Below are 25,935 nucleotides of genomic sequence, written 5' to 3' on the forward strand. Positions count from 1 at the left end.
GGGCAGGAGCCCTGAGCTTGCCCTCGCATCACTGGCTGCTTCCCCCTCTGCTCCAGGCCCGAAGGCTGATGGCTAATGCCAGGAGGCACCAGATGACTTCACATGACTGATTGCTGCAGGGTGTCACACACTTGTGCCAATCCCTGTGCAAGAACCTGATCTAGTGACAGTAGGTGAGCTGAGTACCAAGTTCTGCACAGCCCAGCATCCCTGGAGGGTTGGAAGAGCTCTGTGCTGGGGAAGACTGCTCTTCCACATTGGGCTGCCAACAGCCTGATATCCAGTCCTCTGTAAGTACTTCCCCAGTGCTGGGCACTGGTGAGGCTACACTTCGAATCCTGAGGTCCCTGAGTTTTGGGCCCCTCATAACAAGAAAGACATTGAGGAGCTGGAGTGTTTCCAGAGAAGGCCAATGGAGCTGGGGAAGCGTCTGAAGCACAAGTCTGATGAGACGCAGCTGAGGGAGCTGGGGGGCTCAGCCTGGAAAAAGGAGGCTCAAGGGGGACCTTCTCACTCTCTGCAACTCCCTGACAGGAGGGCGGAGCCGGGGAGGGGGGTGGTCAGGCTCTTCTCCCAGGGATCAAGTGACAGGGCAAGAGGAAACGGCCTCAAGTTGAAACAAGAGATCTTTAGATTGGATATTAGTGAAATTTTTTTCATAGAAAAGGTTGTAAGGCATTGGAACAGGCTGCCCAGGGATGTGTTAAGTCACCATCCCTGGAAGTGTTCAAAAAAACTTGGATGTGGCAGTTGACGACATGGTTTAGTAGAGAATGTGGTGGTGGTGTTGGGTTGATAGTTGGACTTGATGATCTTAGAGGTCTTTTCCAACCTCAACAACTCTTATGATTTTGTGGTTCCAAAGTATCTCCTCGTTCTTTGGGCTGTGGCTTGCTGAGATCAAACAGCCAAGGCATCAGAATTCTGTCAGCCAAAGGAGAATTTGGTACTTACCGGAGATCAAGGTGATGGGCACCTCCTTTAACGGTCAGTGCAATCAGTGAAGGGCTGAGGCTACTGTTTATCTGGAAGGAGAAAGAGCAGAGGCCAGCTCTCACCAAGTTACTGGGAAGAACTGGACATCAGTTCTGAAAAATGGAACATGATCTGGGCAAGACTAAGGAAAAGCATGGCTGGTATCGTGCACACAGCTAACAGTCCTAATGAGCCAGATCACCTGTCCCAAATGAAGGGAAGGCTTCCCCCAAAGTGGGAACTGTCAGCTGATTCCAGCCCTGGCAGTTGGAAATAAGTCTCCTTTGGGCCCACACACCCTAAGCAGCCTGTTGTTCTTGCAGCTGGGATTCCAAGCCAGCCTAGAACAAGGAACTTCTGCATTAAATCAGGAGCTCAACTAGCTCTAAATCCAGTTCTGGGTCATTTTTGGTTTTAAATTTTAAACTTGAGCCCTGCCAGCACTCTGAAGTTTTGCTGAATCTAAGCCAAAACATGCCTGGTTTGAGTCACTGCTCACAGCACCTGGCTTGGTCTCACCAAGTGTGCTGGGACTGCAGAGAGCCAGGAGCACCTGGCCGGCAGCACTGAGACCACGTGTGGACACAGAAACACACCGGGTTGTGGTTCAGACCCTGGGTGTGGGGTTAAGAAGGTCCTGCTATGTCTGCACTACTGAACCCACGTTTGTTCCATCAGTGTTCCTGGCTGATGGACACTACTCTGTGCCCATTGTTAGAGTCCTGAGGCTCCTCAGTGGCTCAGCATAATGCAGCTGCTCACAGAAACTCAAATGGGCTAAAACTGGATCGCCAGCGTTGCTCTGAAAGGAAGAGGGGGTAGTGTGTTACCTGCAAAGGCTGCTCTGTGCTCAGGGTGCAGGAGTGCACATGCTTACCCCACCTCCAGCCCACGGGTCCAAGTCTCCATTTGAAAAAATGATGTTGCTTGCACTTCTCAGGTCTGAAATCCAGAGAGAGAATAATTGAGAGGTCTTCCTGTGCAGTTATCCAAATGTATTTGGCTACTGCAGCAAACATGGCCAAGAACAGAAAACACTGGAGAACAGAACAAATTCTTGGCAGTTTTTACGTTTTCCACTTCTGTCCTAAGGGAATACAGAAACCTCTGTTTGGCTCAAGTCAGCACAAGGCTGTGACCTTCTGCCAGGACCCATTAGTGCGCTGCGCCTGTCCTCATGGGGCTTAGCTGGGCAGAGGGCGACAGGCAGACAGCTACAGGGAAACACAAAGGAATGAGCAGTCAGCACAATTCACCTCCTCCCCAAAAGTTAGTCTGCAACCAGTGTGTTCGTGGCCTCACGTGCCACTTGTTCCAACAGTACTGCTCCCGCATGGCCTCTGTGAAGGGCATCTCGGGGAACATGTCTGTCACATTGTTGCTGTTGAAAGTTAAGTTGATCTCGGTGCAAACCTAAGAGAAGCACAAAAGCTGTCATGGGGTGGGGGGAAAACCAGGACAGCAGCTGAAAGTTGTTGGTGTCTCTAACCCCTTACCTGGTAGTCCCAAGCCTCCGCATCCAAGCCGATGCCACAGCCCGTGGGGTCAGCACAGGACCGGTACAGCTGGTATATGTCATAACACGGTGCCAAGCCGGAAGAGTTGTAAAACACCCCTGCCAGGTGGGAACATAGCACAAAACCTGTTGTAAAACACCCCTGCCAGGTAGGGACATAGCACAAAAGCCCAACTGCCCAACACACGAACCTCACGGCCAAGACCAAGTGAAGGCCTGGCTGCAGGATGCGCTTTGTTTCTGTCATATTCACAGAGAGGAAGGGACTCCCGGGTGCTCTCTTCTGTCTCTCCTTTTGCCAAAAGCCAGCGAGTGGCTCACTAGTCCTTGGAACAGCCCAAACCCCAGGAGCAGGCTGTGCAGAGGATGCTGGTTGAATGCTTCAAATTGAACAGGACGCAACCACTGAGACCTTCCCAACCTTGCCCTGAAAGGAGCTGTGCCTGAACTGCTCAAATTTAGTCAGAGGGCCAAGGGTGGCACATCACAGAGGGGATTTTGCTTGACTGTTGTTCACAAAGAGAAACATGGTATGTGCAGGCTTGCCCAGATGAAAGAATAGCTGAGCAGGTGGCCAGGGAAGCGTAGCCAGGAGCTGCTTTCTGTGTGGATGGGCAGTTACCAGATAGGAGGAGGAGGACTGCAGCTAAGCTGGTGGCCATCTGCTGCTGCCAGTGTAACAGCAAACCTCACAAACACTGTGGATTTGTGCGCTAATCAGCACCACCAGCTCCACTTGCAAACAGCCCCAGGCAGCTCTGCATGGCATCCAGTGGTTTGTGCTGCAAGGCCCCAGGCATGGGCTGCTGAGGAGGAAACTGCTGCAGCTGCTGCTTTCTAGGTGGATATGCAGGCCGGGCAGCACAGCCTCAGCCCCCTCGCAGCATGGAACCGCTGATTCAAGCGCAGAAGGCTGCCTAGGAGATGCTCTGAGGGGCTGCTCCAGGGCTATGTGCCACCCAGAGTGATGCTGCTTGGTTCACAGGCCAGCACGGCAAGGCTCATGTCCGACACCTACGTGCCAAAACTCCTGGAAGGGCTCAGCAGCCTTCGCTCACAGAGCGCGCTGTGTGATGTGACTCTGGAGGCAGAAGGGGTTTGCTTTCCAGCCCACAAGATAATTTTTGCTTCAGCAAGCAATTACTGCAAGATCCTGTCTGTTGGAAAGTCAGTGGGAGCAGGGAGCTCAGACAGTAACATCCAGCTGAAGGCTGTCAGTGTTGCTGGGCTGAGGAATGTTCTCAACTTCATCTATTCCAACAAGCTCAACCTCTCACTACAGAATATTGAGGAGACCTTCAAAGCTGCAGAAACCCTTCTGGTGTGGGAGGTGATCAAGCTATGCTTTCGCTTTCTGGGGGGTGCTTGAACTGCAAGAACTGCCTGGATGTTCTAAATATCCCCAAGAAACTTGGACCAGATGAGCTGAGACAGAAAGCCATGTGCTACCTGGGGCAGCATTACAGATACTGGCTGATCCTCAGTGCTGGAAAGACCTGGACCAAGGAAACCTTTGTGAAATTTTGGACAGGACCAACACCAAGGGATGCACTGAGCTGGAACTGTTCAGAGCTGCAGTGAGCTGGCTGCAGCATGACCATGCACAGCTGAAAGATGCAGCAGAGATTTTCAAGTGCATAAGATTCCCTCTCATTCCTTTATGGGACTCGCAGAGATATGTTGAGGGAATGCCTCTTATGAGGCTGGACTCAGGTAGCTGTCACAGGTACCTGCAAGAGGCTCTGGATTACCACTCACAGCTATATGCTCAGCCCATCCTGCAGATGCAGAGTACGAGTCTCCGCTCCAGTTCCACTGTGCTGCTGATCACTGGTGGCAGAGCCACCAACAACCATGTGTGCAGGGAGATGTGGGCTGTGGACCTGAGCTGCAGCACCTGGCACAATGTCGGGGACCTCTGTGTGCCAGTGTACAACCACTGTGTTGCCATCATCAACGACTTCCTCTTTGTCATCAGGGGACAGTTCAAATTTGATCCCACAGGAAAGCAGCCATCAAATGAGGTGAGACACAAGAAACCTTTAGCCCCTTGGAAAAATGGCTGGGTGAGGAGGGGGGGGCATCATTCCTCTTGCCCACCATAGATCTCCCACCTCTACATATTTCCCTGTGCACTGTGCAGTACTGAAAGCCCTTGAGAATACAGATTCCAAACTGTCTGGGAAGCAGTCAGGCCCTGCCCTGGTCTCACCTTGCTCCTGCTGTAAACTGTCGTCCTAACCTGTACACAACTTTACAGTGCAGGTTTGGCCAGATCCACATCAGTTAGTTGAGCAGCCCCAAGAATGCTGCCCTTGTCCCCACTGGTGCTGCCATGGGATTTGTGCGTCCCACTTCACTGGAGAACTCCTCCTCCCTTGGTTTTGCCCTTGAAAGACAAATATGCTTTAGCTCCCAGGACCTTCCCCTTCTGTCTGGAGAGTCAAAAGACTTGTGCAGGATTTTGTTTTCCTAGATGGTTTCGGGAAGCTTGCTAGAAAAACCAGCATTTTTTTTCTTCCTCATGCTCCAGGGGGCTTATTTCACCACTGTACTGAGTTCCAAGAGTTCCGCTGCCACAGCAGCTCCCTTCCAGGGCCCCGAGGCCAGAGGCAGCTCAGCAGTAGTGGAACGGAGGATGCTGGAGGACACAGGCTGCGGCACTGACTGCCAGCTACAGCCCAGGCCAGCGTTCACTGTGGCTCTGCAGATACTGCCCTGGCTCAGCAACCAGGGCTTCCTAACCAGAACAAGCTCGGGGAGGTATTTACTGCTGAACAAGCCTTAGCAGAGGTGCTGTGCCATGGGGTAATGCCAGCAGGGATGAGGGGATAGGAAGCACTCCTGCCTTCTCCTGGATGAGAGCAGCAGGCAGAGCTCACCTGCTCTTTACTACACGCTCATACAACAGTGATGCAAAAAGGTGCTTGTTGAAATCTCACTCAAACGGTTCTTAGCTGTCACATGCCAGCTGCTGCTTGCTGTTCTCCAGCACTGAGGATGAGCCAGTATCTGTAATGCTGTCCCATGTAGCACATGGCTTTCTGCCTCAGCTCATCTAGTCCAAGTTTCTTGGGGATATTTAGAACATCCAGGCAGTTCTTGCAGTTCAAGCACCCCCCCAGAAAGCGAAAGCATAGCTTGATCACCTCCCACACCAGAAGGGTTTCTGCAGCTTTGAAGGTCTCAATATTCTGTAGTGAGAGGTTGAGCTTGTTGGAATAGATGAAGTTGAGAACAGCAAACAGGTATTTCAGTAAGCCTATGTGTTTCACCTCCTGCTTGCTGCAAGCTGAGACCACAACCTACTCCCAGACCCCTGCAGACCTGTAGGAAGGCCATAACTGAGCCTTCAGCTTCACTGAGAAGGAGCTGCTCCACCAGCTGGCTGGCACTGGATGTGCCTGGAGCCTGTCCAGGTCTGAATACAAAACCCGCCTCAGTCCAGGGAAAATTCAGCAGTTCTTGAAGCCACACAAGACGTAAGCCAGCCACCTGCCTTCTGCTAACCATCGTCTGCTGTGATCCTAGGTTTTCTGATTTGATCCCCGCAACATGTCTTGGCTCCAGGTTGCCAGCACGCTGGAGCGACAGACACGCTTCCACGTGGATGTGCTGTCTGACTGCATCTTCGCTGTGGGTGGAGTGACACTGCTGGGGACTCTCTCCCATACTGTGGAATTGTACCAGCCCTCTGACAACAAGTGGGAGTTCACAGTTCCTCTCCCCACGCCTATTGCTGATCACGCTGGCACAACTGACAAGGGAATCCTCTATATCGCAGTGATAGAGCCAGTAGAAAGCAGCATATTTTCATACAGTTGCATTGATTTTTGCTACCATCTTAATGTCACAGTCTAAGCCTGCGCCCACACCAGTAATACAGCTCCAGTGTCCCTTTCCTGCTGTGTCAGCACAGCCTCACTGCCTTCCTGCGGCAGGAATTCTTTTCTTTCCAAGACATTAAAAGTGACCCCATCTGTCTTGCAATCCTGAATCACAAAGCTTTGCTGTCTGAGAAGGTAAACCAGGAGCAGACTGCCAGTGTTGGGGATGGGACTAAACCCTGCTATGAATCTGAACGGAAGATTTGGGACCAACCCTACTGTGCTGCTTTGTTCACTTGTACTAAAAGAGGCAAAATGCAGGCTCTTACCCTCTTACAGAGCCTGTACAGCTCTTGCCCTACACAGGATCCTCAGTTCTTACAGGGCTTTTTGGGAGATGGTCAAGTACAACAGCTTGGGGTAAACACTTCATAAAATTACTGTAGAATCTTTAGCTTTTGTGGCTTCTAATTTGGACTTGAAAAATAGCGTCTGGTTACTCCTAGGAAGAGCACTGTGTTGCACCTCTGCAGTTAAAAGTCCTGGGCCAGCCTGCAATTGCTGTAGGCCCCTGCTTGCTAAACCACTTATGGCCAGCTGAGAATCCCTGTAGTGATTTTAGTCAAATTAACTTCAAATGCAAAGTTTCAACAAAGGGGACATCTCTCTGATGGCCTATATGCTGCAGCCCCAGGGGCAGGGACATCACATGCAAACTTGTACCCCAGCAGTGCAGAAGGATAATGGAAGAGCTAAGGGAATGGCTGGGACTCAGGTTCAAGTCCCTACTTTGACCCAGCTGGCCCATAGTGCCACAGGCAGCTCATTTCACTTCTGATGGTCACAATTCATACCAGAGAGCAAAGACAAAACTTCCTCACAGAGCCTCAAACGTCCCATATGATCTAGGCTGGGTAACACTATACCCCTGGGCTGTAAGATCTTACCTACCCACCAGCATTCCTTTCCTTTGGAACTTGTGGACTAACTAGTGGGCAAATTTGAACTGGCCACAGCCCTGCCCAAGCATGGGAAAATTAAGAGCATTACTGCAGGATTTAAAGACAAGCTCCATGTAGACAAAGTGTCTGTGCCCAGGTGAGCTGGGGTTTATGGCCGACCTGGAATAGCATCTTCCTGTTAGCAAAGACTCAGCAGGGTGGAATTCAACAGGCTGTCAGCTTGAATTCCACAGACAGGCAGCTGGAGGCATTGACCCTTCCCATATCAGCACCCTCCTTCTGCAAGGAGCTTTCTGTAATGCACCCCTGAACTATACTAGTCAGTCAGTGCCTGTTAGGGAGAAGCTGCCAGCAGCACTGGGAGACTGGCTCCGACCTTCTCTCGGACATCCAAAGTTCAAAATGCTCTGAATACTTTTCTTTCAAAAGAAGAAAAAACCCCATTTGGATTGCTCATGCTGGAAACAAATTCCCTAATTAAAGCTGTTCCTGGCTACCCTTGAAATACCCCACAAGTTTTATTCAAAAATATTTTGTGGAAAACTATTTACAAAAGAGTTGGAACTGGTTTGTATTAGGTTTCTTTTCTCTTTAGAATACCTAAGAAGCTCTGGTTTTATATTTCACACTGCATCAGCTCTGCAGAATGGTATGAAATTTTAAACCTGAGCTCCTTAGGTATTTCAAAGAAAAAAAAATCAGCTCTGCTAACGTTTGCTGAAGATTTGCTGGGGAGGATGATGGATAGATTTTCAAGACATGCTTTCCTTCTAGGAGGGTTCTCTGGGGGCAAAACCTTAAGAGACACTTACAGCTACCTGCCTTGCCTCCGCTGCTGGATCAGCAACAGCACCATGACTTTCACCTGCTGCAGTCACAGCACGGCCACGCTCAGGGACAAGATCTTTTGCATCGGAGGAAAGACACTAAGAGGAGTAAGTTAATTTGCTCTTATAATCCCCAATATGATCCAAAATAGGCTCTCCATATTGCTAGGCCCTGCTTTGTTCCAACAGGTTGACCAGTAACTGCTATTGTTGGTCCTTAGTGGACTGGCTCAGTTGCAAGCCAGGACAATAAGCTTATGGAAACATTTCTGCCATTACAGTCACATGCAGCAGAGCCTATCCTGGTGTCACTCTCTATTTGCCAGAGTAGATTTCTTTTAAATAGAGAACACATACAGTGGAGGCACAGCCATTAACACAGCAAAATCCAAGTGTAAAACAGGTCAAATTTCTGCCCCAAATACACTAACCCCCTGATTGTCCTTGTATGAGCTGAGAGCGGGGAGAAACACTGGCAAATGCAAAGAGGAATGAAGGCATTAGCTTAATTTTAGGAAAGATGAGCTCAAGTCCTGGAATGCAAAGGAAGTCTCTTCGAACCTGGATTTCCCATCTCTGAAAGGAGGGAAAGCAATGTCCAGCCCTCTGGGAAGAGGGCTAACAGGGACTGGAAGGCTTACTCTAGAAGAACCTGATTCCCCAAAGCCAAGAAACTGAGTTTTCAGAGATCACTTGGCAATTCCCATATCAGAGGGTAAAAGCTCAGGGGCAGGGTCTGCCTCCATTTTGCCATGATGGGCATGGTTTTCTTGGAAGGAATGAGTCTATAACAAGAAACTGCACAACAAGGCTGACAAATTCCTCCAGATGACACAAACTTGGTTGTTGCCCCCAATTCAATGCCCTATTGCCCTGTTTAGATGAATTCTTTTGTAACGGGCTAAAAACTCGGATAGCAGGTAGGGCTTGGGCTATGCCAGGTTTAGTAGGTCCCTGCGGTACCTTGCTCAGCTTAATCCTCTTATTTCCCAAGAAGAAAGCTCCTTCCAAGATGTGCCATTCTGGTATTTTATTTAGTTTCTTTTGAGGCTCTGATTCCTAAACATGAATCAAAAATCTGGCATCTTGAGCCCCACAGTGTTCAAACAGATGTTGAGACACTAGTTTCCTTCATCAATGAACCAAGCAAGCCTGATGTGACAGTGATGCCACTTGAGGCGTGATATGATGGGTGAGTGTTGGTCTGGTTCTCTGAAGGTGGAGGAACTGATTCATGTCAAGGAGATGGAGTATTATTGTCCTGTAAGCAATCACTGGACAGTACTAACACTGTCCCCATTCACCTGCTGCCAGTTCAACATCACAGCCCATGGCACTACACTCTACCTGGCAGGAGGTGGGTTGCTGCAGCACATGCAGAAAAAGGACAGTGTTTTCCTGTATGATGTAGAGGGGCAGGTATGGAAGAAAGCCAGTCCCCTACCTAAAGCTCTGACCAATCATGCCTCTTGCATGATTAAACTTCCCCGAGTGAATGAAGCTGGGGAGATGGTGAGAGGCATGAAATGCTCCCCCCACAGCCAGGAGGAAGAAATTCACCCTCAGCTTGTTCATCTCAAAGAAACAAGAGTCCCACTCTGCCTCACAGGAGGAGTAGGATGCAAATATGTCCAGTAGATCTGACAGTCTTTGTTAAGGCATTAGTGTTTTAACAATTCTTCTAGGTATCAGCCAAACATCTTTAGCAGTGATTTGGGATGGGTACATTTAGCTTCCAATGCTACTAAAGTACATTAAACCTGTAAGAATTCCTTAAATCATTTTTTTTTGTTGCTGTTCAGAACCCATTTTTCTGAACAATGACCAAGGTAGAACTCATTTTCAACAACCAACTTCAGAGATTTTATGAGGAAGTCTTCGAAAGTTCTTTGAATTCTATCTCTATTAATAATTTCCCTACAAACACTACTGGCTGATAAAATGAGTACTCACAGAGATAAATATAAATGATATGTTTTCTTGCCACAGGACACTGTGATGACAACTTTGTCCTCCACAAGCTGACCTCAGAAAGTGCACTGAGCCTGTAACTGCCAGAGTAGGGGTAAACTTTTAGAAAAGAACCAATTATCTCAGAAGTCCACATCTCATGGACAGACTGTGGGGCTGCAGTGCCTGAAAATCTGACAAGGATAAGTTTGGAAAGGTAGAGAATGAACCTATGGGCCACCGTGGGAATCACCAAGTGGCAAAACATCACAATAGGAGATCAGAGCCATACCAGCTCCCCTGACACATAGCAACACAATAACTCCACCGACAGGTGCTTCTAGAAAACACAGTGTTGCATAAAAGAGCAAACTGATAATATTAACTCACCAACAAGAGCAGCCAAGCCTTGAATTGGGTCTCTGTGGGCAAGAATTTGTTCACAGCCGACCTGGGTGAGACACATTACAGGCAAATGACAGACAGAACAGTTACCAGTCTCTGCTCTGAGGAAGGGCTAAGCTGGAAGATTCATTAAAATTACCATTTACACATTCTATGGTTCAGCAGCTTTCCAAGGGCCTAATGCAACAGGTTTGGAGGTTTTTATCTTCCTCCTTTTTAACAACAAAATACATAGAAACAAGTAGACGGGGCAAGGCCAAACAGTTCCTTTACAAACTTAAGCAGCTATGGAGGCCACAGTGATACACAGCAGTTCCTCCTACAATCAGAATATTTTAATTCCCTTTTCAGGGGGTGAAGGGAATGTGTAGAATAATTATTTCCACTTTAGAGGTCATTAAAGAGAGCATAGAAGGGAACTGGAGCCAGAGGCAGCATCTCCCAAGTCCCAGTGCAGCAGAGCCAGTGTGATCTCTTGCACAGCATGCGTGTTGCTCCAGGTAAGAGCCACAGAGGCAAATGAAGTCCCATGGGCATGGTATGCTGGAAGCCAGCAGGGAACAGCAGGCTGTCAACACACCTGAAGACACCAAGAATTGTAACAGCAAGTGGTGACCTGAGATCAAAGCTGGAACCTTGCAAAAGCAGCTGGTGTATGAGAGGTCTTTGTAACCCCCTGAGAACCTGGCCCTTTTCCCACACTTTGCCATCTCTGATTCTCTTGAAAGTTCACAGGTTTTGCAGTCCCCAGAACAGCAGATTTTCCTCTGCATTATACCTACGTCACCTTCCTAGGTGACACTTAAAAAGGAGCTGATTTGTAGATCTCCATCCCTACCTACCAAGAAAAATACATCTATGAAAGCATGTTGAGATGGGCTACAACAAAACTACTTTTTTTTTTCTAAGCTGCAGGGTTTTGGTGTTTAAAAGCTGAAGTTAACAAGCTTACATGGGGTTTTGTGTCTAAGGTAAAGGCAGAGCAGGGTAGGAGCAATTCCAGCAAACCTGCCTTCACGAGCATTTCAAATGCAGCAGTCACTATCACAGAGAAGTTTAAAATGTGTAGATTAACTGCCAGAGCGGAAGGGCTGAAACATCCACCACTACCTTCCCGTTGCCATCACTGATGGGGTGTGCCTGACAGTGTCCTAAGCTCCAGTCACCCCCTTGCACCAATGTCCTCACCTTCACTGGACTGGCAGGGAGGTGACCCATGAAGTCAGTCTTGTAAGGGTAGTTCATCATGGCCATCATGGTGAAGGCATTTCTAGCAAACCCAAACAGCTGGTAAACATCCTCTTTGTTAGAGATCTTACTGCATGTGGCCATTTTGCTGCTGATCTCATCATAGGCTGCAGAAGCAAGGAAAATCAAAGACACAAACTTTAACAGAGGGAAAGCAATACTAAGCTTCAACATCTTATTTCACTCAGGAGTATGGAGATGCTGTAACATCTTTCTACTGGAAAGAACACATTACATCTAAATTTACACAGGTGGATGTTTAGGCACAGCCTCCCTGTGCAGTCTCACAACCTCATGCGGTCCATGGCCCACACTCTGCCCCTTCTGGAGCCACTGACACCTCTCTGGGGAGCCCACAGGAATCAGCACCTGCTAGGACAGAAGTGGTCCTAGCTGGCGCTGCGAGCAGAACAGCTTGGTACGGCCTGTCCTTGCTGGTGCCCTGATGGCTGCTCCTGCTCACACCCACAGGCCCCCTTTCCCTGGCAGGGGGGAAAAAAATCAACTTAAAAAAACCAAACAACAACAATGACAAAACCCCCACAAACTACAATGAAAAAAAACCCCAACCAAAACAAACAAAAAATCACCAAAACCATGCTCCTAGGGAGCAGTGTGCATTCTGCACTACGAACTGCCAAGCAAGAACAGCCCTCACACAGGGCTCCTGAGACATGCCTTCAAACCTCAGTGGGCTGCACAGGTCACCTGGAGTCAGGAAATTCATCTTTGAAGACGTTCCTTCAAGATGCACTCATGTACTCAGATACACCTTTGCACTTCTGCTGGGGAAAGCTGCTCCCTTCATTTTCATTTTCAGCCTCCACATTTTGGAGTCGCAGTTCCTGTCCCTGTCCTGCTCTACAGCTGACCACCAAAGCAGGTCTGGGACCTCCTCTGGATACTCACTTGAGAGTCTAAGCCTTAAATATGACCACCTCATCCCCCTGCTGCAGTAAGCATAGCCCCAGGCAGACCTGGAAGAGCTTGGCTAGTTAACACGAATGTTCTTACTGCTGTGACCTAAAGCTAAACAGTGTTTTGGACCCTAGGCTCCTCTGGCAGTTCCAGGACCAGCAGCAGCCAGGAGGCACATGGCTCCTGCCATGCAGCACCACAGACCAAGCCTCAGGACAGACCCAGAAGTCACCAGAGCTATCCCAATACCACGCAGGGCTCCCAGGAGATGCTGCATGAGCTCACGACATCTAGTCCAGCCTACTTAGGAGCCATTGCAGAGGTCTTCACCGTTCTCTGTCCTAACTGTCTGAGGCTGGAGATGGAAGGGACCTGGATGATTGCTTCAGGACCTAGACTGCTCTCCATATATTTCTCACATCTATCCAGTGAGTTGCCCACAGAGCTGTCATACCCACCTGAACAGCTCTTAACAGTGTGGGTGTTGAGGACAAGCATCTGGCGAAACATGTGGCTTTACTAGCATAAAATACTGGTGGTTTTTCCCCACAAGTGTTTTTGCACTTTGGTGCAGAAAAAACTGTTTCATTAACACTGTCCAAATCCCCACAGAGCTGCTTAATGTTTTAGTGTCGGTTTGCTAATTTTAATGCTAACTGAAATTGTTAATGAATTAAAAAAAAAAAAAAAAAATCACGCAAGCAGAAAGAGGCAGCCATGTGGGTATTTGCTTTAATTTAGCTGAGCAAACTGAAGAGCTAGCTGAGGTAAAGCTGTATCAGCTTTTCTCCCCGTGGCTGGGACTGCCTAGGACTGCTGCCTGCACTTAAGAGCTGTCTGCAGGGCTCTCTCCTTACCTCCACTCAGGCACAGGTCCTTGATCTGCTGGAAGGCCTTGCGGACAGCTGTGACGCAGCCTAGGTTGGACTTCTGAAAATCCTGAAGGGACAGAAAAGACACAGGTTGACTGTAGGGAACCGAGATTATATGACCCTGGGAGAAACTTAAGGGGAACTTGGCAAGATAAAAGCGGATGTGGTGAGATGTATCTTTGTGTGTCAGAAATTGCTTAGGGGTATTTTTCTCATGCTCAGTGAATGCTTAACTAAAAAGTAGATATAGAGGAAAGTTACTAACAGGAATTTACTGCTGATGTAACGGGGTATATAAACCATGAAAGAACTGTAATAAACGATTCCATTATACCACATGGGGTCTGTGCCCAAGATGTCACCGTTGACAGTTTCACAGAGGAGATACTTGTAGAGGCTGCAAGAGGAAGAACTGCCAGAAGGACCAGGAGATGAAAGGGGTACTGGCCCCCTGGTCAGCACCTCATCTGCATCTTCAAGAGCAGTGACACCAGTGCCTTGTCCTCCAGACAGTCATCACATCCCAGTAGAAACCAACACTCTGCACACCTCAGACCAAGCAGCAGCTGTGCCACCAGGTCTGGCTAGGCTGTCAGATGGAACACTCTGCACTTCATGGAGCATCAGACTGAACATGAAGCAGCAAGAGGAGACATGCCTTGGCCAGGACATGGGGAGAGTGGGCCAGGCTGTGAGGTCTAGAAGGTTTTTGTTGTTGTTTTTAAACACACAACAGAGTCTTTCCAACTGCACTTTGTCTATGAGAAGGAGCCATGGAGAAGTCAGTTATGCATCCAGGGTACAGAACCAAACCCTGCTTTTCTTAAACCTGCCAATGACTTGCCAGATGACCATGTCCTTTTTCTTGGGAAAACCATTACTGATCCTGAAAAAGCACTCTAAGTTATGCTTGAAGAGCTGTGGCTGGCTAATGTGGAACAAGTAGTTTCTGTTACTGAAGGCTCTAGTGACTCCAGGTGTTTCTATTCTCTTAATTTGTAAGGCAGATTCAGATCTGCTGGCAACCAGTGCTTCATAATAAGAAGAATTATTAGGGCTCTTCCAAGGTCCCTTTACCATGCTAGAGCAATGGTTAAGTAATGACAAGTCACTAGCTAGGCATTTTTCTTATAAAGACCCAGCCTCAAATAAACAATAGATTTGTGACCTTTCTGTTCTTCCTAACTCTGCCTTTGTCTGATAACTATGCTTAAAGAAATCATTATGGGGTTTTCCACAGTTACCTGGGCATCTCTTTAGGAGTTCCAAATCTCCTTCTGGATGTGCTTAGTGATCTTCATTTACACTAATGGCTCCAGAGTGTGGGGATGACTTGGCCTGGGACAGAGGAGCAGGTCTGCTCTGGCTGCTGTGATGGCTGAGCACCTCTAGGCACTGCTGGACTGCTGCCATGCACTGCCCGGCACGAAGGACTCAGCACCCATTTCAGCTCACCCCCAGGCCCTTATGGGCCAGAAATAGTTCAGTTGAGCTGAGCAGAGGCAGGAGGCATTGCAGCCATTCCAAGGAAAGTTGTTCCTGTTCAGGCTGCCAGTTTTGACTCACACCCAATTCAGATGTGTGATGTGAGCTGATGGCCTGCGCAGCTGCTGCAGCAGTAACCTCAAGGGAAGCAGGCAGGGGCTGTATGTGCAGCCCTCACACCAGGGGTTCTGCCAGCTGCAGGCAGTTCGCATATATAACCCAGTACTATGAATGTAAAATCAACTTTCTGCCCTTTGCTCACTTTCCCTGTGAGCTAGAGACTTACTAAGTGAGCTGAAAAGGCTCAGTAAGGGTCACAGAGAAAGCTGCTTTGAGACAATGCACTCTGACTCAGTTGGAGGGACAGAGGGAAGAGAGGCGCTTTCCACAGTGACTCAGGAAAGGTTTGTGCCTTCATTACCATTAACAGCTCTCAGGGGTGTTCTCACCGAGAAGAACAATTCAGTTCAGATTTCAGATGCACAGATTGCAAATAAGAGCATTGAAGGTGATAGTACCTTGAAAACACCACATACTGCTTGCTTAGGAGCTCAGCCCAGAGCTTCATTTATAGCTGGAGAGAAAATAGATTTTTAAATTAATTGGAAAGTTTTTTCAAATGAAAAGGTCAAAGCCCTAATTTCAGGGGTGTTTAATGACTCACAGCATATTCACAGCTGAAGCAAGACAGAGCTCCTGGCTGAACAGGGCTGCTGAGAGGAAGTTAGCTTCAACCAGGGAAGAATTCCTACAGCAAGGCCTGTTAGATAACTAAGTGGCATTACATTTTTTTGTTTTAAAATGTAGAACTTTAAGACAAGATGTCTATTATTCTTTTATACACGTAAGAGTTTCAAATGTGTTTATTTTCATTATAGTCTTTTCTCTATACTTAGTAGTAAAGCCATCTACCCTGTAAGTCTCTGCAGTGAAACGAGGTGTTCATGTATATAAATAAAAGCAAAAAAACCACGAGTTGCACACACAGGTGTGCTCCTCAGCCCTCAAAGTGGAGAATCACAGCAAAGTAACACAAGAACGGCAAGGATATGTTAATGTCAACAAAGATGAATCACCTCTGGACAAGGGGGATGGGGAAGAAGAGGATTAAGGTGGCCCAAAGCCAATCTAAGGCTAATTATCGAGGTAAAAACGACCCTTGAGGGACCTCACATGCTATTATCTGACCACCTTGGTATAGTGAACTGATAAGAGCGTGTGCAGAAAAGCACTGCTTAAGTTGACCGATTAACAAGTTTTGTGCAACTTCTTTGTTGTAACTTGTATAAAAGCCTGCGAACTCCCCAAAGAGAGGTGCCAGTTTAGTGAACTATCACCCAGCACCCCTTTCTGGGTGGAAGGGGACTAAACGTGAGCAGGTGGATCTCAGCTCTGGGTGCTCGTTGGCTCCTGCACCAGGTACAGACCCAAACCCTGACTGAGGAACAACACAGGTAGTTCATGCAAAGCCATCTGTGTCACCCAGATCTAGAAATTCATGTCAAAAGACAGGCAGAACAGACACCATCAGACAAGATTTCAGTACAACCAGGTAGTACATTTCTTTCCTTATAAACTGAATGTCAGTTCTAAGCAACACCATCTTCCTATGAGTCCTATGGCCTCAAGCTGCAAAAGCCATGCTTAAATTTTAGTTTAAGAGAACCTAGCACACCTTGCACATTTTTAGGTAGTGATATGAAGATTTCCAAGCTCTTCGTTGAAATGCAACCCCCTTGGGACTAAGGAGCTGCTGTGAATCATTGGTACCAACGCAAAATACAGCATTTTGGGAGAGGGCTTGAGAATAAGTTACCCAAAAGGGGTTCAGCCACGCACAAAGGAAAAATTTCAGGCTGTAATATGGTCAAGCCACTAAATGGGAAAGTGAATTCTTAGTGGCACTAAAGGTACTAGCACTGAGTTGTGCTGCTCAAAGTGGCACCTTTGGACGCTGAGCTGCTCCAGCTAAGGCAGTGCTCTGCCATCACACCTGCAGCTGCTGCTTTTCCTTGTGGGTTCTCATTTAATCGTACTCTCTGCTCAGCACTGATGCTGTGAAGACAAATGTCTGTTTAAACACATGGCAAAGGAAAAAGAAGCAGCATTCCTAAGGCAAGAATATAATGCTCCTGAAAAGAGATGCTACTTACCATGGTGACATCTCTAAAGAACTGGGTGGAGTCTCCAAGCCCAGCTACAGACAGCAGAGGAGCACTGGCAGCTAGTGCTCCAGCCACAATGTTTGGGTATTTCATCCTCAGGTAAGCACTCAGCATTCCTCCATAGCTGCCAAGAAAGGACAAGTTATTTCCTTTAACAGACAACTTATGCTGTAAGACCTCAGAAATTCAGGCCAGCATTCACAGGCTCACCCAACCCAAGGTAACAAGAAGCTCATGAACATCTGTAGATGCCTCATGTGCTCTTGCATGCTCATGATATGCATGATGCTCGTGGATATCTGTGATGCCTCATCCTCACATGAAAAGATCCAGTTATGGTCAAAGAGCAGCACACAGTGTTTTCTTACTGGTCTTTCTCCAGATGTTCACACCAGCTCTGGTGGGAACACAGTAGCTCAGTTTACTTCTGCAGACAAATGTAAATCCTGCCTCAGTATTTAACTCTGCACCACCCTGAACATGTCCCGACAACTTCACAGCAGAGCCAAATGTGGCTCAAGTGAAGCTGTCACTGTTCAGTGGGGGAAGAAGACACACTGTACATTTTGCATACACAATAATAAGGACCCTGCAGGCTCTTGGCAAAGGGTGTCCCTGAACACGGCAGAAGAGGTAGCCCTCTCATGTCCTGGCAAGTGGAGAGTATTCTTCCTGGGCACACCAAATAGCTGCTGCATAGTTGACCAGATACAGGGAAGGGGAGACATGAACAAATGCCACAAGAAAACTCAAAGCCATCTTAGTAGCTTCAGTGCCAGGGCCACAATCTACACATGGATCAAGGGCTGCTACATAGACCCAAGGTGACAGAACTTACTCATTTGCTGATGGTTGTGGAGTTATTCTGAGGCCACTCCTGGGGATGACAAATGGCATTCCCAAAACACAGGTTAAACCTGGTCTAACTCCAAGCTTAGAGGTACTCAGGCTCCCTCCCCACCACTTCAAGTGGTTGCAGTACATACCATTCCCACAGCACCCATATGTAAAACAGTTTGCATTTCTCTAGCCTTGGTCTTGGAAACAGGCATTAGCTGAAACCTGCCACAAGTAGTTTCAGGTTAGTTTGGCAAAGTTATAAGCACCAGAAGAGGTTTGGGTTTTCTCTCCCATGGGAAACACTGTGCTGCTCCAGCACTGCCATATTTCAGTGTCCATTCTCGTGGGTTTAGTGTCTTAAGGGCTGCTGCAGACTGAACCCTCATTTATACACACAGAGCTCAGTCTACATGCAGCCAGCTCACAGGTTTTGCTGAATCCCTCTCCCACCTCCCCCTCCCAGGACAGCTATACTGTCCTGATAGTCACAGTACAAACTCGCCCGAGATCAACAGTTCAATCACCACACCACAGTGAGCTGGAGGCTTAATGATAATTGTTAGGTCAAGTGCTTTTTAGCTCACTGTGACTGAATTCGAAGCATTGTACTTCTGGAAGCCTTTTGAAGGGAAGCATCCCTCTACTACAAGAGTGGGGATCCATCAAGAAACAAGGACATCACATCCACCCAGATGCAGCATTCTGGGGAAGGACTGCTGCAAGGAATCAAGGGGTAGCCATGTAGCAGGTTGCAAAGCAGAATTATGAAGGGGCCTACAATGAAAATGGATGGATGCTGTTAAAGAGGCTGTGTTTCATAAAAACCTGGGTGGCCCCTGGGAAGAATATTTCACCAATTATTAGTTTCCTGTATTTCCAACGTAAAATGTTCTGATCCTGCAGGAGGAATTTCTCATTTTCACTGAATCACAGAATATGTCAAGTTGGAAGAAACCCATCAGGATCGAGTCCAGCTCCTGGCCCTGTGCAGAATACCCCAACAATCCTACCATGTGCTTGAGAGCGTTGTCCAAACACTTCTTGAACTCAGACAGGCTTGGTGCTGTGACCACTGCCCTAGGGAGCCTATTTCAGTGTTCAACCACCCTTTGGGTGAAAAACTTTTTCCTGATATCCAACCTCAACTTGTCCTGACTCAGCTCCAGCTGTTTCCTCAAGTCCTGTCACGGGTCATGAGAGTACCTGCCCCTCCACTGCCCCCCCCGTGAGGAACTTGAAGACTACAATGAGTCTCTGTCTCCTCCGAGCTGAACAAACCAAGTGACCTCAGTCTTTATTCATAAGGCTTCTCCTCCAGTCCTTTCACCTTATGGCTCTCCTTTGGACTTTCTCTAACAGCTTAAAGCCTTTTTTATATTGTGGGGCCCAAAACTGCAAACGGGACTCAAGGTGAGGCCACATCAGTGCACAATACAGCAGGACAATAACCTCCTTTGACCAGCTGATGATGCTTTGCCTGATGCCCCCCCAGGACATGGTTGGCCCTCCTGGCTGCCAGGGCATTGCTGACTCACATCCAACTTGCCGTCGACTAGGACCCCCATGTCCCTTTCTGCAGCTGCTCTCTAGCCTCTCGTTCCCCAGTCTATACACAGTCAGGGTTGCCCTGTCTCAAGCGCAGAATTCAGCACTTGCCCTTGGTAAACTTCACAGGGTTTGAAATTGCCCATCTCTCTAATTTGTTGAAGTCTCTCTGCAGGGCCTCTCTGCCCTTGAGGGACTTGACAGTTCCTCCCAATTTAGTGTCGTTGGCAAACTTTCTTAGTATCACTTCCAGTCCTGCATTCAAGTTGTTAATGAAGTGTTGGAGAGCACCGGGCTGAGGAGGGAACCCTGTGGAACCCCACTAGTGACTGGATGTCAACCTGATGTCACGCCAATCACTACAGCTGTTTGTGCCAACCTGTGAGCCCGTTGCTCGCCCATCACATAACATGGTTATCCAGCCGTGGGTCGGACATTTTGTCCAGAAGGATACTGTGAGAGACTGTACGAAAAGCTTTGCAGAGGTCCAAAATAATTACATCTATTGGCTTCCCTTGATCAACTAGGTTGGTTACCCTCTCCTAGAAAAAAATTAGGTTCAACAAGCAAGGCTTTCCCCTCCTGAAGCCATGCTGGCTATGACCGATGACTGCATCATCCTCCACGTGTTTTTCAGTATCTCCCAGAAGAATTATTTCCATGATTTTACTGGGCAGTGAAGTGAGACTGACAGGCCTGTAGTTTCTGGGGTCCTCCTTCTTGCCCTTCTTGAAAACTGGGACAATGTTCTGGATGACTCGCACATTGAAGAAGCTTAGAAACATCCAGTCGGGGTGCTTCTCCAAAGCAATCACAACTGGAGACTAATGCTTGATGGGAAAGCTGAGTGGGACCTGGTGATGAGCTCCTGGGAGCTGAGGCACAGGCACATCTGCTCTCTATCAAATAGCTTAAAACTCTGCCTTGAGAACTTCCTTGAGAGCCAAAGAGAGCTACAAGAACAGCATGACTGTGGCTGGGAAAGGATGCAGAGAAGGGCAGGAGCCCCCACAAACCTTACCTGCCTCCAAAAGCAATGACAGGGCAATTTGCAGCACCAAACTGCTGCTTAAGCTCAGTAATGAGCACTGCATAGTCAGCAAGGGCTTGTTCCACGGTGAGCAGAGCAGTCTTCTTCAGCTGTGTTGACTCAAGTCCAAACGGAAGAGACTTCCCATAGTACCTCTGAAAGGAAAGACATACACTGTGGCAATGCTGGTCTGGGTCTGTGCTGCTGTCACCATATAGCTGGGGTAAGTGTGCACTGATAGGAAGAGATAACAGAGCATGAGGTGTCCTCTAACTTGTTCATAACTGAGGAATGTCTCCTGCACCGGATACATAGAGACCTTCAGGACAGATCCTGAAGAGGATGTACAGTACATCCTACTACTACACAAGCTACTTCAGTGTGTGTGCCAGATGAGCTCTCAGCGCGTGTCTCTCTTCTGAAATCCCCAACTAGAATAGGGAACAGGATAATCTCTTCATGCCTAAGCTGATATATAGTAGATTTAATAGAGTAGTGTGAGAAAAGTTGGTTTGGGACTTTGCAGGCTAAAAAGACTAAACATTATCCAAACAAAGTAACTCTCTACTCCAGCATGGAGTTCAAAGCTTGTAGAAACTACTTACAAAAGCAAATACACCGTGGCATAGGTTTTACTGAAACAGCAGTCTGTATCCTGGAGTGCTGGTAGGCATAGCAGAAAATTATTCAAGACCTGCTACTATGAGGAAAAAGGTTACAGCAGGTCTGACTCAGCTTCATGGCAAGAGTATTCCAGACCTGCAGAAAGCTGAATTTGGTAACAGTAAACAGAACAAGACTCTACAGTAAGCATAATGACTAAAATACTCACATGTTCAGCAAAAATGACAAGCGCTTGCTGTTCCTCTGCTAATTCAAATATAAAGTCAGAGTTCTGAGCAAAAGTCCAGACGTCACCTTCATTGCCAGCATAAAAAAAGATGGGTCCAAATCCTTTCTTCCAGAACTTTGCTGAGACAATTGAGAGAAGCAAATTAAAAATAAAAATAAAAAATAATAAAAACAAACAGACAAACCAAACAGCACAAAAAATCCCCCCAAAACCCTACAAAAAACATGTGCATGAAGTGACTCCATTTTTGGTAAGTTTGGGCAGGAGCTTAACAAGGCAGAACTCTGTGAACAGGCTGATTCCTGAGACCTGAGTTGGGACAGAAATGTGTTAAAAAGGCCAGACTCCAGAAATCTTTCATTTAGGTGGGTGTAAATAAGAGCTTCCACGAGATCAGCACATGGTCTGAAACTTCCACTTCTGCCTGAAAATAACTAAAATCTCAAGTTCTGCAAGTCATTTGCAAACAATTGCTCCCCAAAAGAGCAATTTCCCTTTTCAGCCCAACTTATCCTAAACACTTGCACCGATCAATTTTCCCACAAAATTGACATTAGGGAATTGCTTGCATCTTTCTGCTGCTCCTGCTGTCACACAAAGTTGTAAATTACATATCACAGGATGGTTTGAGTTGGGAGGAAGACCCAACTTGAACTAGAAGACCATCCAGTTTAAGCCCCTCTGCCATGGGCAAGAACACCTTCCACTAAGCCCAGGTTGCTCCAAGGCCCATCCAAGCTGGCCTTGAACGCTTCCAGGGATGGGGCAGCCACAGCTTCTCTGGGCAACCTGTGCCAGGGCCCACCCTCACAGCAAAGCATTTCTTATGTCCAATCCAAATTTACCCTCTGTCAGCTTAAAACCTTTGCCTCTTGTCCTATCACTACTGGCTCTGGTAAAAAGTCATCTTCCTCTTTTTTACAAGCCTTCTTTAAGTACTGAAAGGCCACAATAAGGTCTCCCTAGAGCTTTCTCTTCTCCAGGTGAACACCCCCAGCTCTGCCAGTCTGTTTCCAGAGCAGAGGGGCTCCAGCCCTTGGAGCATTTCCGTGGCCTCCTCTGGACTTGTTCCAGCAGTTCCACATCCTTCTTGTGTTAGGGTTCCCAGAGCTGGATGCAGCACTGCTGGTGGGGTCTCACTGGAGCAGAATTCTATCCCCCCCCCCATGGGAATGAGCTCAGGACATGCTGACGATATGCTGATATATGTTTTATATGTAACACACACACACATTTTTTATTTATATATATATATATATGATGATATATGAAGATGAAGTGCTTCATCCTCAGATCTGTTTAAAACGGAAGGCAAATTGAGCTTAGCAGGACAAGTTGAGCCACGATGTCAATAATGGCTTATCTAAGAAACAGCTGTTTTAATGCTTGCTGACTTAAACAAACATTTGATTTTAGTTTAGTCATAAATTGCACAGGAATTAGGAGGGATAATAAATAGTATTCTTCAGTGACAGACCTCAGACCATCAGTTAAGTGTTGATTTCAATACACTACCATATCATCCAAAGAGACCCTCTGCAGCAGTTGTCCTACAGATGTTGCTGCAGTATGTCACGTGGGGCTGTTTCCATTAACAGAGAGGTCTGAATTTAATTCTTGGCATTCTCAACACAGACTTGCCAAAGCCAGATTTGGCTTGGAATGGGATTTGAAACCTCTCATTAGTGAAACTGCTGCTCTTTGTTAACAAGGAGGCTGATTCGCTGTCTGTGCTGCATTTGCTTTGGGTATTCGGTAGATAACTGGCTTTTCTCCTGATATGCTTCATGGTTCCTTGAGTAAATAACCATTCACAGGAGCCAAAGCCAAAACAGACTGGCTCCCTAAAAAGGTATCTATTTTTAGATTGAAATCTTGGGGAACTGCCAGTTAAACTCAGTTTAATTCAGTTGAAGAGTATCAGATGCCCTGTTGTGAAATAAGTCTCCTTTAGCTTCTTGCTTATAATCTGAAAACTCTCATATTGCACAAAAAACAGTAGAGGGAAATGGAACTGCTCATAGGAATTTTGAATAAAAAACTCTTCTTAAACCAGCAGAACTGTAATGTTAATGTTTTGCTCCTCACAAATATTATTCAGCTCTGCCCAGGACACACAGATAAAATGTAACACTTTGAAAAGAAGACAAGTAAAAGTTACACAATGCTTTAAACCAGGTGATCCCAAGGTTCTGTTCAAAAAGGGCCACTTAATTAGTGAAGTCTCCCTTGTTGTGTTGCTGCTGTGTCCATATCCTTGGGCTGAACTGATCCGCGAATTCATGACGTACATGACTGGGCACAGTTGCTGCAGAGCAACAGCTGATGTGAAGGTGAGCTGCAGCATCCGAAGCCCCACATGCAGCTGGGAGGCAGAAGCAGGTGGGCACCAGGCTGGGCAGTGCTCAGGGCTGCTGCTATTCCCAGCTCCACTTTTGTTCTCTCCCTGCAAATTGCTCCCTGGATTGCTCTGAGTAGTCAGAGTTGAAAAACATGTCACACTGGTTATAGAAATTGCTGTCTTTTTAGTCACATGCTGTTTAGAAAGGCCTTGTCTCTCTTAGTGGCACAGAAAATAACTTGTTATTTGGCTAGAAAGGAAGACACTGCTGGCTCCTTGCTGGCACTACTCATTGTTTGGCATGGATTAAGCTATCCATAGCTGCAGGGTTTTAACACAAACCACCGACCCAAGAGGAGTTATCTTCACTCCCAAGAATGGTGGGTACAAAGCACAACATTTCAGTCGCTATTTGTTTTTCTTGCTGCATTCAGAGCACCGAGTTGCTGTGTAAGAGATGCTGTGGTCAACTGAACACACATACACAACAGAGCCAGCTCTGGTGCAAGCCTAACGCAGCTGCTGCTTCTAGCCTGCTCTTGTTTCAGAGACACCAGTCCCCAAACCTGTCCCTGCACCCCACGGCCAGAACAGATAGAAGGCAAGGAGCGAACCCCAGACTAGTACGGTTTAGAAGGGACCTCAAAGGCCATTCAGTTCCACCCCCCTTCCCTGTGGAAGGGACACCTTCTGCTAGATCAGGCTGCTCTAAGCCCCATTCAACCTGGCCTTGAACACTCCCAAGGATGGGGCAGCCACAGCTTTTCTCTGGGCAACCCGTGCAAGGGCCTAACCACCTTCACCGAGAAGGATTTCTTCCTAATATGTAATCTAAACCTACTGTCTTTCAGTTTAATGCCAGTTCACTTTATCCTATCACTACATGCCTTTGTAAAGAGTAGATGATAAGGAAAAGGAGAGAATAAAGACAATAAAGGGGAATGCTTCGCCGCAACGAAGGGCTGGCCCCCCTTAGCTCACACTGACTCCTGGATGTCCAGGGCAGCTCTCTGGCTCTTGCTCTGCCGCCGGGCAGGGGTGGTTAAAGCTTAAGCAGAATAAAATCCAGTCCGAGGCCACAGCACCCCCGGGGACCTACCCGACACCAGGTACCGCTGCGGGAAGGTCTCGTTGCCTCGGGTCTCGAAGCTGAAGTGGTCCCGTACCTGCGGATAAAGCCGCTCCTCCAGGCCGGGCCACACCGCCCGGGCAGCTGGAGGGGACACAGTCAGCACAAGGGAAACCGACAACAGGCATCGTCAGCCAGTACAGCACGGCCCAGCCCGGGAACCGGGGCCCACGAGAGCTCGGAGCTCCCGCACGGGGCTCCCGAAGCCGGCTGAGGGCTCCCGCCCAGGGAGGCCGGTTCGGGGTCCTGCCCGGGGCCCGGGAAAGTCGGTTGAGGGCTCCGACCACGGCAGGGCCGGGGCTTTCCGGCCCAGGGGCCGAGGGTACAGGCAGAAGGGTCTGGGCCGGGGCACCCACCAGGAGCGGCGCTGGCGGGTGGGAGCAGGAGCAGAAGCGGGAGCGGGAGCAGCAGCGACCGAAACATCCTCACGACACCCGCACCGCGAGCGCTCCCGCGCGGCCACCGAGCACGTGACCAGGCCTTGGCGTCACGTGCTGACCCACAGCCCTTCACGGTGACCGCGCGAGCACCACCCCGCCGCGGGCCCTCCGCTATTGGCGGCTCTCTGCGCGCAGCCCGGGGCGAAGCTCGCGGGCCGGGCCAGACCGTTCGCCTCCCAGCCCCCTGGGGGTGCGTGCGGTTGCTGCGGGCCACTCTGCGGGGCGCGGGCGGGGCGGGTGCCGCGGATGGCCGGCGTGTGTCTGTGTGCCCCGCGGAGGGCTCAGCCGTGGCCCGCGGTTCCCGTCCCGCCGGCAGCGCCCCCCGGCAAGCGGTGTGCCCTCCGTGCTGCCCTCCGTCATGGCCCTGGGCTCGGCGCCGGGAACTCGGCGTGTGGCTCGGAGGTGAAGCTAGCGAGGGTCCGTGTTGGCTCTACGACACCGCAGCGTCCCGCTGGTCCGGGGGGAGAAGCTGGGCACGGGACGGGGTGTCCCCACCCTGGCCTTGCTGTTGGTTGCTGCTTTTCAAACCACTGCAGCGTTTGCCTCCAGGTGCTGAATCGGTGCTGCCCTTCGCGGGGACAAGTGGTGGCAGCTCCGGTCCCTTCCG

General features: G+C 48.5%; 1 protein-coding gene across 1 annotated transcript in view; it reads right to left on the reverse strand.

Annotated features, from left to right (window-relative positions):
• DPP7 (dipeptidyl peptidase 7) overlaps window positions 1-25,311 on the reverse strand; it is a 26,288-nt gene extending 977 nt beyond the window's left edge. The window contains exons 1-12 of the mRNA XM_018074243.2: window positions 25,245-25,311; window positions 24,859-24,972; window positions 21,398-21,537; window positions 20,557-20,720; window positions 17,139-17,274; window positions 13,486-13,567; window positions 11,651-11,817; window positions 10,448-10,508; window positions 2,472-2,590; window positions 2,232-2,388; window positions 1,853-1,917; window positions 955-1,025 (exon numbers count right to left, since the gene is read on the reverse strand). Of these exons, the coding sequence (XP_017929732.2) occupies window positions 955-1,025; window positions 1,853-1,917; window positions 2,232-2,388; window positions 2,472-2,590; window positions 10,448-10,508; window positions 11,651-11,817; window positions 13,486-13,567; window positions 17,139-17,274; window positions 20,557-20,720; window positions 21,398-21,537; window positions 24,859-24,972; window positions 25,245-25,311 (1,343 nt within the window). The remainder of the gene's footprint in view (window positions 1-954; window positions 1,026-1,852; window positions 1,918-2,231; window positions 2,389-2,471; window positions 2,591-10,447; window positions 10,509-11,650; window positions 11,818-13,485; window positions 13,568-17,138; window positions 17,275-20,556; window positions 20,721-21,397; window positions 21,538-24,858; window positions 24,973-25,244) is intronic.
• Between the last annotated feature and the right edge of the window lie 624 nt (window positions 25,312-25,935).

This window comes from Manacus vitellinus, unplaced genomic scaffold (assembly GCF_001715985.3).
Source record: "Manacus vitellinus isolate BGI_N305 unplaced genomic scaffold, ASM171598v3 scaffold_27_pilon, whole genome shotgun sequence".
Lineage (NCBI taxonomy): Eukaryota > Metazoa > Chordata > Aves > Passeriformes > Pipridae > Manacus > Manacus vitellinus.